Here is an 18496-nt window from a genome sequence, read left to right as displayed (position 1 = left end):
CAAACTAGATTTGGAGTACTGCATGCAGCTTATGTCCCCATATGTAAAGAAAGATTGTTGGTGTTGGAGAGGGTCCAGACGACATTTACGAAAATGATCCCGGGGATTAGAGGGTTAACATATGAGGTGCTCTGGGTCTGTATTCACTACATTTTAGAAGGATGAGGGAATATCTCATTGAAAAATATTGAATATTAGATAGAGTAGATGGAATACTAGAAAGAGTGGACATGGAGACGATGTTTCCAGTATTGAGAGAGTCTAGGACCAGAGGGCACAAAAAGAGCATCCCTTTTGAACAGAAATATGAGGAAATTTCTTCAGCCAAAGGGGTGTAAATCTGTGGAATTTGTTGCCACCGACACCTATGGAGAGCAAGTCAGTGGGTAGATTTAAAGTTGATAGGTTCTTGATTAGTAAAGGCATTAAAGGTTATGGAAGAAGACAGAAAAATGAAGTTGAAAGGAAAAGTACATCAGCCATGATTCAAATGGCAGAAAAAAATTGATGGGCTGAGTGGCCTAATTCTGCTCGTATTTCTTATGGTCTTATGACCTGATCCTACTATTTCTTATGTTCTTTTGTACTGAAGAGATCGGAATCAGAATTTATTGTCATGAACAAATCACAAAATTTGTTGTTTTGCAGCAGTATCACAGTCCAAATATTCCTGTAAACCACCTTACAGCAATAAACAAAAATAGTGCACAAAAAGTCAAAGGAAGGCAATGTCTTTGGTTCATTCATCATTCAGAAATCTGATGGCAGTGAGAAGAAGCTGTCCTTGTGCTGCTAAGTGCTTGTCGTTGGGCTCCTGTACCTTTTTCCTGACAGTAGCAGAGTGAATAGGGCTTGGCCTGGGTGGTAGGGATCTTTGAGTGTAGAGGCTGCTTTTTTTAAGACACTGCCTCATGTAGATGTCCTCAATGGAGTGATGTTGCAGGCAGAATTAACAACCCTCTGGAGTTTATTCTTGTCCTGAGCCTTCGGACCGATGTACCAGACAGTGATGCAACCAGCCAGAATGCTCTCCATGGGTACACGTGTAGAAGTTTTCAAGAGTCTTTGGTGACATACTGAATCTCACCAAGTATTGCTGCTGGTGAGCCTTCTTCTTGATTGCATCCATATGGAGGCTCTAGGACAGATCCTCAGAGATGTTCACACCCAGGAAATTGAATTTCTTGACCCTCTGCACTACTGAGCCCTCAATGAGGACTGGATTGTGTTCTCCTGACTTCCTCCTGAAGTCCACAATCATCTCCTTGGTTGTGCTAACGATGTGTGCAAGGTCTTGGCGTGACACCACTCAACGAGCTGATCTATCTTCCTCCTGTACGCTTCCTTATTGCAGTTTGTGATACTGCTGACAACCGTAGTGTCATCGGCAAATTTGTAGATTACATTCGAATTGTGCCTGACCAATAGTCATGGATGTATAGTGAGTAGAGCAGTGGGTTAAGGACACATTCCCGAGGCGTGCCTCTGTTGACATTGTTTCCCATTCATACTGATTGTGGACTTCCGATGAGAAAGATGAGGAACTAGTTGCAGAGGGGGAGACAGAGGCCCAGGGTTTGGAGTTTCTTGACCAGCACTGAAGGAATAATGGGGATATTCTAGAGGGTGACAATTTTTGTGTGTAGTATACTCAGTTGAGCTTTCAGGTCAACTAGTAGGGGAAGATTGAACTATTAGGACATTGTGTATTAAACGTGAAAGAGATTTTTGGATCAAATGAGCACGATATACTTGCTTGCTCAGAATTTGCTCTGTGTTCAACTCGACAGCAGAGGAAAACAAAATTGTATTTACACAGCACATCTCATAACTTCCTTTCAGCATTATCTGCCTTACTGCCTCTCTCCCTTGAGCACAAATTAAAATTTGGACAGTATCAGGTTTTCTAGTAGGCATATTTACAGTTTCCGAACACTTCCAAAAAATTGAGCAGAGTATACAAATAAATTTAGTTGATAATAATCCAAGAATTTTCAACTCTGAGAAACCATCACAGCAGAAATGAGTAAACACCATTTAGAATTGTTTACAAATGTGAAATTTATTAAAAAAACACTGTGTTTAGTGTTTTGAAAGCACAGCTCTAAATCTGCTGAGCCATGTTTTTTTTAAAACCATCTAACAGATGGCACAATATGAAAATAAGTGGCAATGGAAAGCTACTGCTCCTTTGATATGCAATTTTCAAACTATTGAGCAAATTGTCAACCATATATATTCTGGACAGAGCCCTTTGGAAACTTTGTCTCAAAACCATATTGTTTTGACAGATGCTTTGCCTCTAAATTCATATCACAATTTTCACGTCTCACAGACCAGACATGATCTGCATTCACAGCTTCCAATTGATCAATCTAAATAAACCACAAAATATTCAAAACAATGGTTTTTTAAAAAAAACAGGAAAGCATTTAGAAAATAAATAATCAAGGAACAATAACACTATGACGATATGACTAAAGCAGGAAACTTGACTGACACCTCACTTCCTGGAATTAATTCAGGCATTTTGAATGTTCCTATGGTACAGTAATTAACAATTAATTCCACACAAGGATGAACAAACTGGAAAGATTTGCACTGGCAGAAGGATCTAAAACTTCATAAACTCTTAAAAATATTTAACAAGCAACATGTGATGGAAATGCAACATGTAGTTACCTTCATCTTGTCTGTTATCCTTGGTGAAATAAAAATGAATAGCTTGGTTCTCCATATGGTGTCAATCAATTGACATACTTATGTTGCACAGGTTATTATTTTGTAAATTTCCTTTAAATTTAGTAAATCCAGCTCATTTTATGGATAGCATTAATTGCAGCCAAGTCTCTACACAATCTTAAAGCCTCTCTATGTTAAAACTATAATTGAATTTATTCAACACAATCATGTTTTGGATACATTAAATTGTAAGAAGGTTTTTTTTACCACCATGTAGATCCAACAGAATACCAGACCTAGGCTTAAGGCACAGGCTAGGAAAGAAAAATTAAGCAATAATGGTTTCTCTGACTACATAGAGCAAAGTAACCCACAACAAAGCATTTCAAAATATACTGGTTTCTTTCAACAGATGGGATACATAATACAGTGCAAAGAGTTTTATGATATAACAAAATCACTTTGAACTGATGGAAATTATGTTTTTGTTCAATGTAGTGAACTGGAATTCACTAGAGGTGTCCTGAACTAACAACTGGTCCATCTCACAGCCCCCCCTCCCCTCCCCCCCCACTCCCCTCCCCCCTCCCCCCCTCCCCCTCTCCCCCCCTCCCCTCCCCCCTCTCCCCCCCTCCCCTCTCCCCCTCCCCTCCCCCCTCTCCCCCCTCCCCTCCCCCCTCTCCCCCCCTCCTCCCCCCCCCGAGGCCCTGGTTTCCCGCCTAAACCCTGAAGCCTGTCCATGAACCCTACCCGTGTCGTAAGCTAATAAAAGCATTAGTTCTCCCTCCAGTCAAGTGTAAGCTTTTATCTGCTCTACATTTAGTAAAATCGGATGTTGCCACTTTTTCACTTTTTTCCCCCAGGGTTTTATGCTGAAAGGCACTGAAAACAAAAAGCTAATTTTGTACTTCTGCAGCTTCACTAAGTATCTTGTGAAGAATGTTTTTATGACCTTATTAGAACAGGTGAAGCAATGAAAAAAATCATAATTTAGTTGAACTAAAATAATGATAGAACTGCCTCATGGATGAGGGCTACATTTATAATGATTGAAAATGTCAAGCTTTTTTCATTCGAGCCAATAACTATTAGGAGCTGATGCAACCGCAGAGATAGAGATTGTTATCCTAATCGTAAAGAAGACAAGACCATTTTATTCTATCAGTCATTCTCACTGGTCAGCAAGGCAGCAATGATAGTGAAAATGTTTATTGTAGAGATGGTCAAGATATGGATTGCCATTGTTATGGAAAATTCTGTCAGTTATTATAAAAATGAAATTTATCATTTGCATCCAGACTAAAATATTAAAATGGATATGCAATGAATCCAGTGGGCTCGTTGAGAAAAACCGGAACAAATCTAATTAGAATAATGATCCACTTTGTGGGAGCTTTCTTTGCAAGCCAAATTAAGATGTTGTGGAAAACTGCTTCAATCGACTCTAACACAAGATTAATTCACCCCTATTCAACATGCTCTGGCTTCATGAGATTCTCGCCAGTGAAAACCATCTTTTTTTACTGCACAAGTACAAATCCACCAGACCAATTGCTGGAGTTGGCACCAATTTGGGTAACGAGCACTAATTCAATTAAGGAGAAAAACAAACAACAGAAGAAGATGGAAAGATAACATTTAAAAAAAAACATAAAACAAGAGTTAAAATGTCAGGACAATGAGCCTTTATCAGTTGATCAATTATGTTTGATAAATGCACACTATTTTTTTATTTCTGGCTAATGCAACATTTTGTGACTTCATGCACGAAGCCAGAGGAAATGGGTGAGGTTCTTAATGAGTATTTTGCAGTTGCATTCATGAAGAAGAGATGAGGGTGATAATATGGAGAGACATATAGATATTCTAAGGCATGTTGATATTAAGGACATGGTGGTATTGGATGTCTTGAAAAACATTACGCCGAATAAATCCCGCCAGGGCTGATGAGATCTATTCCAGGATACTAATAGAAGCAAGGGAGAAGAGATATTTATACTCTTCTTTACCTGGTTCTGTCTGTCTATCAACACCCCCTTATCCAGTACCAGATTACCTACCAGCCTCTGTCTCACCCTCTTTCTTCTTCACTCTTAATCCTGACCCAGGGTGTCAACCCGAAACCTTGACCATCACTTTACCTACACAGATTCTGCTTGACCCAGATCCAACTTTTGCTTTTTATTTAAGTTCTTCTGGGTCAAACCAGGAAATTATAAGTCAGTGAGCCTTAAATCAGTAACAGGGAAATTACTAGAGGAGGTTCTGAGGGACAATATTTAGTCACATCTGGAGAATCGCAGGGGTGGGTGAGGGGGAGGGGGTCCTATCTCACAAATTTGATGGGTTTTCTTGAAAAGGTGAGTGGAGAAAAGTTTAAACAAGTGTGAAGCAAGTATATTTTGTTTTAAAAACGCCCACAGTGGAAGATGCCAGAAGTCTGCTGCCAGGGTTAGGGGGTGCCAGGGTTAGGGGAGGGGGTCCGGGAGAAACTCAGCAGGTCAAGGGGGGTCCGGCAGAAACTCAGCAGGTCAAGGGGGTCTGGGAGAAACTCAGCAGGTCAAGGGGGGTCCGGCAGAAACTCAGGGGGGGCCTGACCTCACCAGGACCATTGCCCACTCCCCCTCCCTGCCGCAGGCCGACCCGCGACTCACGGTGACGGGGCCACTGATCTGCCGAGATGCCGCCCTGCAGCGAGAGCCGATGGCCCCGCACTGTCGTTGTCCAACCCGATCGCCCGCAAACCCCCGCCCTCCCGCACACAGGCCTGAGTAAGTATTATGAACTTTAATCTCAGGATAAAACGATCTTCCAATAGTTTCATGTCACAGTGATAAATATATTCCTGGTTAAAAATGGTCCTGCACCTGGATACAAGCTCATTAGGCATAAAACTTGAAAAGTGTGTAAATCAAAGGATATCTGTACCAATGGAAAAAAGGCATGGCAAATAACCCTGCTAGAGTTCATGCCCACAATCAGTCACCCATTTGATTGTTTCAGGAATCATGTTATTCTCCCACATTCTCAATAGCCCTCAGATTTAACTATTCGACAGCACACTAGCAACATTTGACAAATCCTCTATAGAGAAATATTATTTATTGAATATATTTATTGAATAAACATTTATTTTAATAAGAAAAAGTTTAACATTACATATGTTGAAAGAAGAGAAAACATGCAGATGTTGTTGAAAATTTTCAATAAATATTTAGATCGGCCCTCGACTTAGTCCAAGTTTTTAATTTTGGCCCTCCGTGAATTTGAGTTTGACACCCCTGTTCTAGAGTGTCTAAAACTTGAGAGCATAGTTTTAAGGCAGGGAGGTTGGAAATTTAGAGGAGATCCAAGGAAGAATATTTTTTTCACACAGAGATTTATTGGAATCTGGTATGTACTGCCGGAGGGGCATTGAGGAAGAGATACTCACAATGGCTAAGAATCTGGATGAGTACTTGAATTGGCACGGCATCGAAGGCTATACATCAAGTGTTTTGGTAAATTAGATAAGTTATTGACAGGTCAGTATGGATGTGGAGGGTTAAAGGGCCCATTTTTGTACCATTTTATTCCACAATTCTATGACCATTTAGTAATGTTGGAATATTTGTTTTGTAGCGGCTCACAGCCAGCGCCTCAGACCGACACAGGAAATGGCTGTCGAACGCGGCGACCGGCCAAAGTATTGTGCAGGCTGAAATACCAGTTTCTATAGGCTGCCAGCAGAGCGGTGAAACTGGCCAATCGCAGGGGGCCCCAATCGGGCCCCAGGCATCTGAGGTAACCAATCGGCAGCCGGCCCTCTCAAGCCACACCCCTGTGGTGATGCGGCCGAGCTGACTATAAAAGGCAGTGCTGCCATGGAATAAACAGTGTCGAATACACCCTAATGGTGTGTGTGTGTCTTTGTTCTTCTGTGGATTTGAGCTATAGCCTTAGGGCTATAACCAAGAGTTATAACCTAGCTATAGCCGTAGTAAGCTCGCTACAGGTTCTCTGAAAGGAGAAAGGAGAGCAGGGAGAGATGAAAGATCAGAAGAAATTGGGAGAATACACAATCCAAGGGCAAAGTGGGGTGCAAGAAGGATAATAAAGCAGGAAGATGCCATCGTCTTTGGTGATATCTGCCCGACACTGCTACCTTCAGCATTAGCAGGCCACTATCACCACCTCTGAGTTGAAAAGATTATCTCAGTCCACACCCATGTAGTTGTGTGTAATTTATTCTGTGAAAGACAAATAGTTAATATCATCCAATCTGTCTGGTTACCGTGCTTGAAAAAACTACATGCAATATGTGGGTGGAGGCCTTGCAACAGTGGAGTATGCACTCATCATGCTTGGTATGTGTCCTGATCAAAAAAAGTTATTGTCAGGCAAATGAGGTGCTGCAGTGTATTAAAGAACAACTGGAGCTTATAATACATAGGGCGGCACGGTTAGTATAGCAGTTAATACAATACTGTTCCAGCGCCAGCAATTGGATCCCACGCTGTCTGTAAGCAGGTGTCTGTGTGGGTTTCCACTCAGTGCTCCAAATTCTTTCCACCATTCAAAACTAAACATACCAGGGCTTATGGGCAATTGGGTGAAGTTGGGCAGCATGGACTCGTGGATGAAAATTGCCCATTACGGTGCTGCATGTCTTTTTTTAATTAAATTTTTAAAATTTATATTTAAACCAGTAAGACCTTGGCAACTGAACATCAATAGCAAGGAGTATTGAATCATTAAACCACATCCAGGTCCTCAGTCCCTCAATCCCGGCAATGAAGATCACACCTATCTCCTCCCCTAATTCAATGTGAAAGGTCCCAACAGGAAGGTACCTAGTGCAGAGCTGTGACAAAGCCAATACTCACCTACTGTGTCATTCTTTGATTGCTGCAGATTAGCCTAACTTTTGAAATGTCAACACCTGCTGCTTCTGAATGGAGAACCTGTTTAAGAGGTGCAATCTGACATTAAGGGTACCGCATGCTCATTAATTTTGGGCACAATGGAATAATAAGGTCAATCAGCCAGAATAAATGTGGTGATTGAACTATCACAAGTTAAATACAGATTACAATCAGTGTGTGTTTTATTACAGAGTGAGGGATTACTATATTTTGCCCCTAGGTTTGAGATGACATTGTCAATGGCTTGTGGAATAGAAATAAGTAGGAATTAAGGATTTTTGGTTTGTATCCAAAGGAAAATAGAACAGAGAGGAAAAGCTAATTACATTTGGAGAAGTCTGTGTGGAGTATAAACACCACCAAAAATGATGGAATCAATGAGATTTGCCTATATTCCAGATTCCTCATGCATGGTATGCTTTTGAAAAATATATAGGAATTTTTCCCAGCATGTGAACATTTCAGTCAGCAGTTCTAAGATACTGAAAATATTGAGATTCAGAACATAGAAATCTACAGCACAGTACAGGCCCTTCAGTCCTCATTGTTGTGCTGACCTGTTAACCTACGCTAACAACTGCCGAGAAATGCCCTATTGCATAACTCTCCATTTTTCTCAGCTCCAGTACCTATCTAATGGTCTCTTAAAAGATCCTATTGTACCTGCCTCCACCACAATTGGAGACAGCTCAATCCATGCATCCACCACGATGTGTGAAAAACCTACCTTTTATATCCCTGCTGTACTTACTGCCAAGCACCTCAAAACTATGCCCCATCATGTTAGCCGTTAAAACCCTGGTAAACGGCCTCTAGTCATCCACATGATAAATGCCTCTCATCATCTTATACACCTTTTAATTTTTAATTTAGACATGCAGAATGGTAACACGCCATTTTGGCCCATGAGTCTTTCCCAACTAATTAACCTACACCCCTGGTACATATAACACAGGTTTTCACTTTGTGCCACTTTGCTTTTAGGAAAGACCAACCAACATTAGTACCTGTTTTTGCTAATCCAAAGAGGATTTTTACTTTTACAAAAAAAAGCCAAGCGAAAAGTAGTCTTTCGAAGGAATGTTGGTTGCTGCAGCCAGACTCGGAGTGGCAGTAATGAGCGAAATAAGTGTCGACAAGAAGGTCTCACAAGAGTTGGCCTCGGTGACCACTATGTTGTATTTGGCTTCGGCTTTTTAATAAGTTGAGAGCGAATGGGAGGAGAAGGAAGAGAGGACAGTGTGAGGGAGGTAACAAGTGCAGGGGGCTTGGGAGGGAAAGACCTGGGTGAAAAGAGTTGGCCTGCAGGCGGTGCCAGTTGAGGAATGAGAAGCTGGAGGTGAGAGGCAGTGAGTGGACAAGGGAGAAGAAAGAGGTGTGTGTGTGTGTGTGTGTGTGTGTGTGTGTGTGTGTGTGTGTGTGTGTGTGTGTGTGTGTGTGTGTGTGTGTGTGTGTGTGTGTGTGTGTGTGTGTGTGTGAGTGAGTGAGAGGGGGCAACTGGGGATTTGGCCTGGAAGACAAGGGGGCAGCAGCCTGAGAAAGTTTGGGTATCACTGCATTAGATGAATCTGCTATGATATGACAGGTTATTTTTTGGGTCTGGGAACACTCAAAGAAATTACCACTTTACATCATTTCAGCTTATGAAAGGTTTCATAGGAACGCTCTACTTTCAGATAGCGGGGAAACACCTGTATATACCTTTGTCAGGTCACCCCTAATCTTCCATTGCTCCAAGGAGAAAAGACCAAGTTCACTCAATCTTTCCTCAGAAGGCATGATCTCCAATCCAGACAACATCCCTGTAAATCTCCTCTTCACCTTTTCTATAGCTTCTACGCCCTTCCAGCAGTGAGGTGACCACAACTGAACAGAACATTCCAAGCAGGGTCTAACTAAGGTCTTGTATAGCTTCAAGACTACCTTGAACTTGATCCCTCAATGAAGGCACTTCATTAATAACATTATCAACCAGTACAGCAGCTTTGAGTATCCTATGGATATAAACCCCAAGATCTCTCAATCCCTCCACACTGCTCAGAGTCCTCCATTAACATTATAATCTGCCTTTGAATTTGACCTACCGAAATGAACCACTTCACTCTTTTGGGGTTAAATTCCTTCTGCCACTTCTCAGCCTAGCTTTTCATCCTATCAATGTCCCTCTGTAACCCTTCAGACTATCCATAACATCACCAATCTTAGTGAATGGCCTGTTACTGTGCTCTATGTCTAAATTTAAAAATTAAAAGATTGGCCACCCCTGCTCTAAATGATTGGCCACCCCTGCTCTAAATGATTGTAAATCCTTTCACGCAGGATCTTCACCAACAGCTTGCCCACCACTGAAGTAAGACTCGCTAGTCTATAATTTCCCGGATTGTCTCTACTCCCTTTCTTGAACAGGGGAACAGCATTTGCAATCCTCCAATCCTCTGGTACTTCTCCTGTGCCTAATGACAATGTGAAGATCATCGCAGGTGGCTCAGCAATCTCCCCCCTTGTTTCCCACAGTAGCCTTGCTTAGATCTCATCTGAGCCTAGCAATAACTATCTTCATACTTTTCAAAAGCTCAAACATGTCCTCTTTCTTAATGTCAATATGTTAACATCTTTCAGTCCACTTTAAGTCATCCTCGCAATTGCCAAGATCCTTTTCTCTGGTGAACACCGAAGCAAAGTATTCATTAAGGACCTCTGCTACCTCCTATGACTCCATGCACATGTTTCCATTATCACCTTGACTGGTCCTATCCTTGCACTGGTCCTATCCTTGTTCTTTACATATCAATGGAATGCCTTTGGACTTTTTCTTAATCCTGCTCGCCAAGGATTTCTCATGCCTCCTTCTAGCTTGCCAAACTCCTTTCTTAATTGCTTTCCTGGTAGTTTTGAAATTCTCTAGAGCTCTAACACTTCCTATCTTCTTAAACTTCTTGTAATCTAGTTAAGAAAACACTTTCTACATCCCTTGTACACCATGGTTCTTTCGCCTCACCATCCTTTCCTTCCTCAATGGAATATACTTGTGAAGATCGCCATGCAAATGTTCTCTGAACATTTGTCACATTTCTGCTGTACATTTCCCCAAGAACATCTGCTCCTAATTTATGCTCCCAATCTCCTGCCTCATTGCATCATATTTTCCGCTATCCCAATTAAATGCTTTCCTCAATTGTCTACTCCTGTCCTTCTCCCGTCCTGTGATAAAGAAATGGGAGTTATGATCACTTTCTCTGAAATGTTCATCCACTGAGAGATCTGACATGTGACTTAGTTCATTTCCCAATACAAGGACAAGTATCGCTTCTCCTCTAGTTGATCTATCAACATATTGTTTCAGAAACCTTCCTGAACACATCTAACAAATTCTATTATATCCAAACTCTTCAGTCTAAGATGCTGCCAATTGATACTAGGAAAGTTAAAATCACTCATCACTACAACCTTAAAATTTTTGCACCTTTCTGGAATCTGCCTCCCTCTCCTCACCTCAATATCTCTGTTACCACAGGGGGCTCTATAAATATACATCCAGTAGGGTTATTGCCCTATTCCTGATATCCATCCACAATGACTACTCCCCCACCTCTTTTACCTCACATTCAGCAGCCCCTGAGACAGTCAAGTCTCTGTAATGGTTGCAACATCATAGTTCCATGCATCGCTGAGTTCATTTGCTCTATTCCAGATAGTCCCTGCATTAAAGTTCAGACATTTCAACCCATCCAACTTACTGCATTTATGTTCTATCCATTGCTTGCCCTTCCTCACAGTCTCAGAATGCATAGCATCTACCATTTCATCAAATGCTCCATCATCTGACTTAACAGTCTAGTTCTCATCACTATACCTAGCTAGTTTAAACCTTTGCCAACAGTTCTATCAAACCTGCCCACAAGGATAGTGGTCTCTTTCCAGTTCAGGTGCTACCGGCTGTAATGGAAGATTCTAACCTGTTTTTTTAATTTGCTGCTCTTGGTTTTGCAAGGCTGAGAAACTGCTTGTGTTTTAGAATCAGCAGACATAAGCTAAATTCCACCGAGGGGCCAGAGATGCTGTTATCTAAAGACAGGACATCTGTGTACCAAGAACATTTAATCTTCCTGCTTGCTTTGGTCACAGACTGTCAGAGGCCTAGCCTTGATGCAAAATAAACCATTGTATTCAAAGTGATAAGCTGAAAATTATGTTATTCGATAGAAACCTAGCATGCTAGCTTGCTCACTTATCTTTCTTGCTGTGCTGGAAATAGGTGCTTGGGTAAGCAGTTTTTGGGTAATATAAGCCATGGTCCCACTGCTGAAGTTTGAGATTCTCCAAGAGGTAGCAACATCTCACAGCAAGAAGATGAAGAACATCTGGAGTCCAGCCAACGTCCCGGTCAGGGGAGGTGGAGAAGCTGCTACCGGTGCCCTGACCACCTACTACAAGTGTGCAGTCGTTGCCTCGCTTCGGCAGTTGGGACCAGTCCAAGTGTTGATAAGTATAGTTGGGAAGGGCTTGCATATTGTAGTGTGAAATCAGCTTTTGAATTTGTAATAAACATTTGTATAATCTGAACTGCTCTCGGCGTGTGTGTCTATTTTCTTTCAGTAGCTCAAACACTGTGACCAATCTAAAACGAACAAAATGAGAGGTATAAGTTTACCCAAGACACTGGCCCATTTTGCAGAGGTCATACCTTCCCCAGAGAAACACAGAATATTAACATAGGAGTAGGCCACCTGGTACTGCATGAGTGTTGCTAAACTTGTCATATTTTAAATGTTTCTGCTCTTTAAGAATAAACGTGTTCTTCACTGGCTGTTACATTGAAGATGCCTACACTGCCATTCAATGAAATCATGGCTGTTCTGATGTTAGGCCTCATCTCCACCTACCTGCCTTTTCCTCATATCCCTTAATTCCCCTACTATGTAAAAATCTATCTAACCCTGTCTTAAATACTGGTATATTTACTGATGTAGCCTCCACTGCTTCAATGGGCAGAGAATTTCACAGATTCACCGCCCTCTGAGAAATGCAGTTCCTCCGCATCTCCATCCTAAATCTACAACTCTGATTCTTGAGGCTATGTCCCCTCGTTCTAGTCTTCCCTACCAATGGAAACAACTTACCTATCTCTATCTTATTCATGCCTTTCATATACTTTTCACAAACCTGAATCCCTGGTCGTTGACTTACCAAAATGCAACACCTCCCACTTCTCGGAGTTAAATTCTATATCCCATTCGTTGGCTCACTTGATGTAAATACTATTGTATTTCCTGCTATACAAACAATTTCAGGTGAACGTTAATCTATTTTTATGTCTGTAATAAAATATATAAACACATGAGAAATAGAAACAGTAGTAGGCCAAAAAGCCTCTACAATCAACTCCAATATTCAGCAGGATCATGCTTGATCCTTAAATCTATTTTCTCACTTGAAATCCATTTCCTCATGCTAATTCACATTTTCCAGTTGAAGGAAAAATAGCTTCTCAATATCTACCTTCTCAGTCATTCAAAATCCTGTGTCTTGTTGATAATTTTAAAAAAAATTAAGAATGAATAAATCTTTCCTATTCATTTTCCCCGCAAGACAATACACAGTCATGGCGCCAGACAGCACAAAATGGGGCATTCAGCCCACATATCCATGATAACCTAATTGCCATTCTGGGCTAGTCCTATTTGCCTGCATTTGGCCCATATCTCTTGCCATTCCTACCCATATCTGTCCAAATTTTGAACATCAAAAATCACATTTTTAAGAGGAGAGAGGCTTCTATAATCCATACATTTTGGATGCGTCCTAGTCTCAAAGGTTATTGGAGAGATGTATTTCAAACATTAACCTTAATTCATAATTTAAATTTACACCCTTATCCTGGAGAGGATAAGGCTCTTTTAACTCCAACCAAATACTGAGTTCTGTCTTTTGTCTCTCTCTTAGCCAGGTGTACGATATTGCTTAAATGGAAGGATGCTGCCGTGCCTACAGCTCAACGGCTAAGGGACATAATGTCCTGTTTAAGTCTAGAAAAGATTCGTTACTTAAATAGTAACTCAAATATAAGGTTTCAAATGTTGCGAGAATCGTTCTTGAATTTTTCCACATCCTCTAGGTATAATAGAAATTCTAAACTTTAGTAATTTGTGTTGATCGCATTGGCGGTGGTCAGGAAGTCGGACTCTCATCTGGGCATTGCAAGTTGGAATATGGAAATGCAGAGCTATGTTCTCTTGGAAAAAAATTGCCTATAACCTAAGTAAAAAATATGAAACTTTTCTTAAAATCTGGCAACCATACCTGCGTTACATAGGTGCAAGGTTAGAGTGCAGCCCCCTGTACTTCGCTGCCTGCCACCCCACCCCCCTGCCCCCCACCCCCGTCCTTCCTCTTCTGGGGGGAGGCTGGGGGGATCCATTCCAATCAGGCTAAGTTGAGATGAATGTAAGAGACCTGTAGGATGGGCATTGTGTTAATGTGTTTTTTTTTCCTTTCTTTTTCTTTTTTAATTTGTTACTTGTTTTCGGTTAGTGGTGTCTTGTTTTTATGTTAAATATGTATTTTTTCATTTTCATACAAGTTTCTTTATTTAAATGGTCAAGATTTTTTTTTTTGTTTTCTGTTGAGGTGGGGAAGTGGGGGGTGGGGGGGGGGAATAAATCCAGACTGATGAATGTGGGTTGTTGTACTGTGAATTATTAGAACTGTCTGAGTTTGGAAAAATCATAAATAAAATATTCAAATAAAAAAGGTAATGGTGAGAAAACTGATGGGCTCTAATCTGAGTTCCTGAATCATTTGCAAAATGCAAAAAATGGATTTTAAAAACATGGAAAAACAGAAAATTCACATGCCAAGGCACATGGATGGAAGAAAATTAGAGGGCGATGGAGTAGGGAGGGTTTAGCACTTTTTTTAAAAAAAAGAACATATAGGTCGGCACAACATCAAGGGTCTGTACTGTGCTGTAGTGTTCTATTTAACTTAATCTAGATACAGACTACACTCTGAAAGAAAATGTTGCCCCTTTAGTTTTCTATTAAATCTCACTCCTTGTATCTTAAACCTATGCCATCTAGTTCTAAAATCATCTACCCCTGGGGAAAAAAGACTGTGCGTGTTCTTTCAAACAAAACATGTTATTCGCATGTCTGAGACCAGACTCCCAAAATGGATAAACACACATGAGACAGCAGATGCTGGAATCCAAAGCCAAACACAGTCTGTTAAAGGAATTCAGTGGTGAGGCAACACAGTGGGAGTAAAAGAATGGTTGACATTTCAAACCAAAACTCTTCATTGGGACAGAGGAAGATTAATATAGAAGCCAGTGTACAGAGGACAGGTTAAACTCCATCAACCTATTTCATTAACAGATAACATATTGCAATCTATTTCACAGCAAAAGGACCAGAGTTATTTGGTTTTCCCTCCCACCTATCATATATGCTACCTGATTGATCTGCCATAATCACAACCATCTTCCATTTGTGTGAGGCAAGACCAATCAGTGACATGCTTTATCTTTGACACCATTGACTTCCATTTTACCAGGATGCTTTAATGTCCTGTATGGACAAATGCTACCTTGATGAAAAAGACAATTGCTCTCACTTTTTCTGAAGTATTAAGATCTTTAATCTATGTTTGGATCAAGGCAATGATGTGACCTGGAGCTAAGTAAGACTGGCAAATTCCACACTATGTTCTGCCTGTCATGATCCAATGTGAAATGAATTTGGTTCATAAAGGCACAGCCATATTCCAAAAGCCCACAGTCACAGGAGGGATGCAGTGAGGAACAGAAAATAAAATTGCTACACAAACAAGTTAGGATTGACCTGGGAAGAATGGAGCTGTAATGGGAACAGGAGCTTCAATCTGAATTTAGCTGTGTTTATCCAACCTACTGTAGTTTTGGGTACCTGAAACCAAAAAGGTTTAATCTTCCATCACCAGCAATGTTCATTTTCAGGTCACAAGCAAAAATTAACACAAGTTAATAAAGGTGTAAATTCAGCAATCAGGAAAGCAAGTACTTTACTTACATATATTGGCACTTCATGGCAGCTTAACTCCATTTCTTCCACATCTGTGTAAAGGAACAGATTTTTTTTTTAACAATACAGTACATTCAAATATTTTTGCAGCATATTAAGAACAAATCTAGCACCAAACTAAATATTTGCTTCTGTCCAGAAGACGAAGAAATATCTATAATTCAAGAGCAATGACTTTCAGTGTGTTAGATCGTTAATGTTATATGCTACAACATATTATTTTACCAATGCTTGATATGCAGGGCACTAACAGAAACAGCTATGTTCATTTCTTCAATAAGAATTCAGAAAGTAATTTCACCTATTATACACTGAACATGAGTACATTGTCATTCAATGTTCATTTCTACCTTGTGAACGCAACTCCTCTTGGCCATCGACGAGACCAATTTCTCCATTTCTGTAAACTGAAGCTGTGATTGTTTCTGCAATCACATCGTTCGAGATAAAGGTGTTAACAGTTTGAACGATTCTCAAGTCCCAAATCTCAGCACATATTTTTAGGCCTCCTGGTGAGGAAGCCATTATATACAGAGAAAGGTAGTTCTGCATTGATTTTAATTTAGGAAATCACATGATTTATTCTTCTTTAATTCATACAGACAAATATGTATATCACTGCAAGGGTCCTTCTGGTGAAGGTATTCCTATCATAATTCTGGGAGGAAATATTTTAGATGGTGATGACCTCATGTAATGGCTGCCTTTGTCCTTGTTGGTGGCACAAGCTGTAGATTTTGGAGGTCCAACAGCATTTTAAAGATAGTTCACACCAAAGCCACAGAGTGTTAATGGAGCATTGACGACTCTCTGTCAAGCCGCTTTTGTCTTGGATGGTGACAAGACTTTCTCAGTGTCTTGGAGGGCTACCCTTTTCCCAGCAAGTTGAAAGTAATTCATCAGATTCCTCGTGTGCTTTAAGTAAACTGTGGCAAGAGTTGTGATGTATTTACTTATTCTCCCAGGACAGAATAAATTATTAATTATGTTTTCCATATTTAAATAGACAGAATGTTCTGCATAATTGGCAGTTTCTTCCCACACTTCTCCCATCTTTGGTTTTACATCAGTGATATCTGTTTTGCATTGTTAAACAATGTTTAACAGGATCTTGGATAACATTGTGAAACAATCCTGAAGAGGATAACTGGATGCACATACTTTCAAATGTCCCTGATACATAGCCCTCATTGTGTCTTACCCCCATATTAAGTACTCCTGCTTACTAACAAAGGAACCCCATCTGTAGACAAGAGCTCTACAGCATGGAAACAAGTTCTTTGACCCAACTTGTCCATGCCAACAAAGCTAGTCCCATTTGCCTGCATTCAGCCTATATCCCTCTCACCCTTTCCTAACCATGTATCTGTATAAATGTCTTTTGAATGGTACAATTGTCCCCTTATTATTTCTCTGGCAGCTAGTTCCAAATGCCCTCCACCCTCATTGTCCTATTTACCTTATCGATCCCGCTTATGATTTTATAAACCTCTATAAGGTTCCCTCACCCAGTCTCGACCAATTCTAATTACATTCTTAGGAATTTTTTCTGCATTCTTTCCAGCTTAATTGTATCTTCCCTTTTGCTGGGTGACTAAAACTATGCACAATATTCACCACTGCCTCATCGGTGTTTTGTACATTTTTACAAGATATCTCAGTTCCTGTACATGTTGCCCTGACCTTTGAAGTCAACCGTGCCTGTTATGGACCTTGGACAATTTTATTTTTGACTGAGGACAGGACTGAACCTACTGCAGGGGATTTCACAGCTGCTATGTGCTGTTGTAGCACTGGGCTACCATAAGGAACTTTGAAGCTGTCAAAGCATGGGAACCACACGCTGGAAGTCCATGGGCTCACAGGAGAGTAAGCCTGCAGCTGTTAACCTCTCTCCACCAATGGGGAGAGTTGGAGGCACCTGCTGGGCAGTTCAAAAAGCTCAGCGCATTGGTTTTGAGGTTAGTCAATGGATTGGACTCCAGACAGTCAGACAGTTGGTCTGACTGTGCATGCTCACCCAGCAGCTTCAGCAAGCAACATGCTGATTGCTTTGTTCACAGGTGCTAGCACTACCGTCTGGAGCTGTTTGTTAGTGTGCTCACCCAGTAGTTTCAGTGGGAAAAGGAAGACTGAGCTACTTTGCCCAGAGGTGCCAGCACTGTTCTCCTGACAGCAATATGGGGAACTCTGATAACCAGAGTGTGTGTGGGACTGGCCAGTGCCTCTCCCATCAAGAGGAAGACTTTGTGTAACAGGAGTCACAGGACCATTCAAGCCAGGATGTCCAAAGGAGAGGAATTGCATGGTAGAAGGTCACTTCTTAACCCTAAAGAGGGCTTTGAAAGACTCCTGTGACAGAAGGTCACTTGTTAACCCTAAGGAGGGCTTCGGAAGCATAAATCTCATGTGGTAACCTGGAGGTCACTGTGAAAATTCCCGGGTGAAGGAAGTAAAGGTGGTTGTTACCACATTCAAAACTCAAGCCAGTCTCGTGTTCCCCTGACAGGATTGAAAGTCTATAGGGACACAGTTATTTGGTTACAGCCTCAAACCCAAAGACCAGTGGACAAGGAAACAAATAATCCCAAGCCTGGAGACCAGATCCATGACCTGACCCTTCCTGACTGACAGACTTGACATGACTGACTTGGGGGTTTTGTTTTGGGAATGTTGGTGATTTTGTTGGGGCATTTCAGCTTGGACTGTAATGGTCTGGGTTTTTTTTCCACATACATCTGTTGTTCATATAGAGTTGCCATTCAGGCTGGTGTTCAGGTGTTAAGTTTATTGGGTTAATTCTATTATTGTTAGTTTGTGAATAGATTTTGTGTTAAACTTAACCCATTA

The 18496-nt window shown here is 41.0% G+C and overlaps 1 protein-coding gene across 7 annotated transcripts in view; it reads right to left on the bottom strand.

Annotated features, from left to right (window-relative positions):
• The window catches only part of arhgef28a (Rho guanine nucleotide exchange factor (GEF) 28a), a 378379-nt gene that overhangs the window by 290140 nt on the left and 69743 nt on the right, over window positions 1-18496 (bottom strand). For 6 of the 7 annotated variants that reach the window (XM_069937151.1, XM_069937160.1, XM_069937184.1 and 3 more), the window contains exon 2: window positions 15635-15678. In XM_069937151.1, the coding sequence (XP_069793252.1) occupies window positions 15635-15667 (33 nt within the window). In that variant the 5' untranslated portion in view covers window positions 15668-15678. Of the gene's footprint in view, window positions 1-2682; window positions 2818-15634; window positions 15679-18496 lie in introns of those variants that run through there. The other variant, XM_069937168.1, reaches the window with a different exon arrangement.

This window comes from Narcine bancroftii, chromosome 1 (genome assembly GCF_036971445.1).
Source record: "Narcine bancroftii isolate sNarBan1 chromosome 1, sNarBan1.hap1, whole genome shotgun sequence".
In the NCBI taxonomy this organism is placed as follows: domain Eukaryota; kingdom Metazoa; phylum Chordata; class Chondrichthyes; order Torpediniformes; family Narcinidae; genus Narcine; species Narcine bancroftii.
The sequence above is the reverse complement of the archived record's forward strand: the minus strand, read 5'-3'. Positions and strand labels throughout refer to the sequence as shown.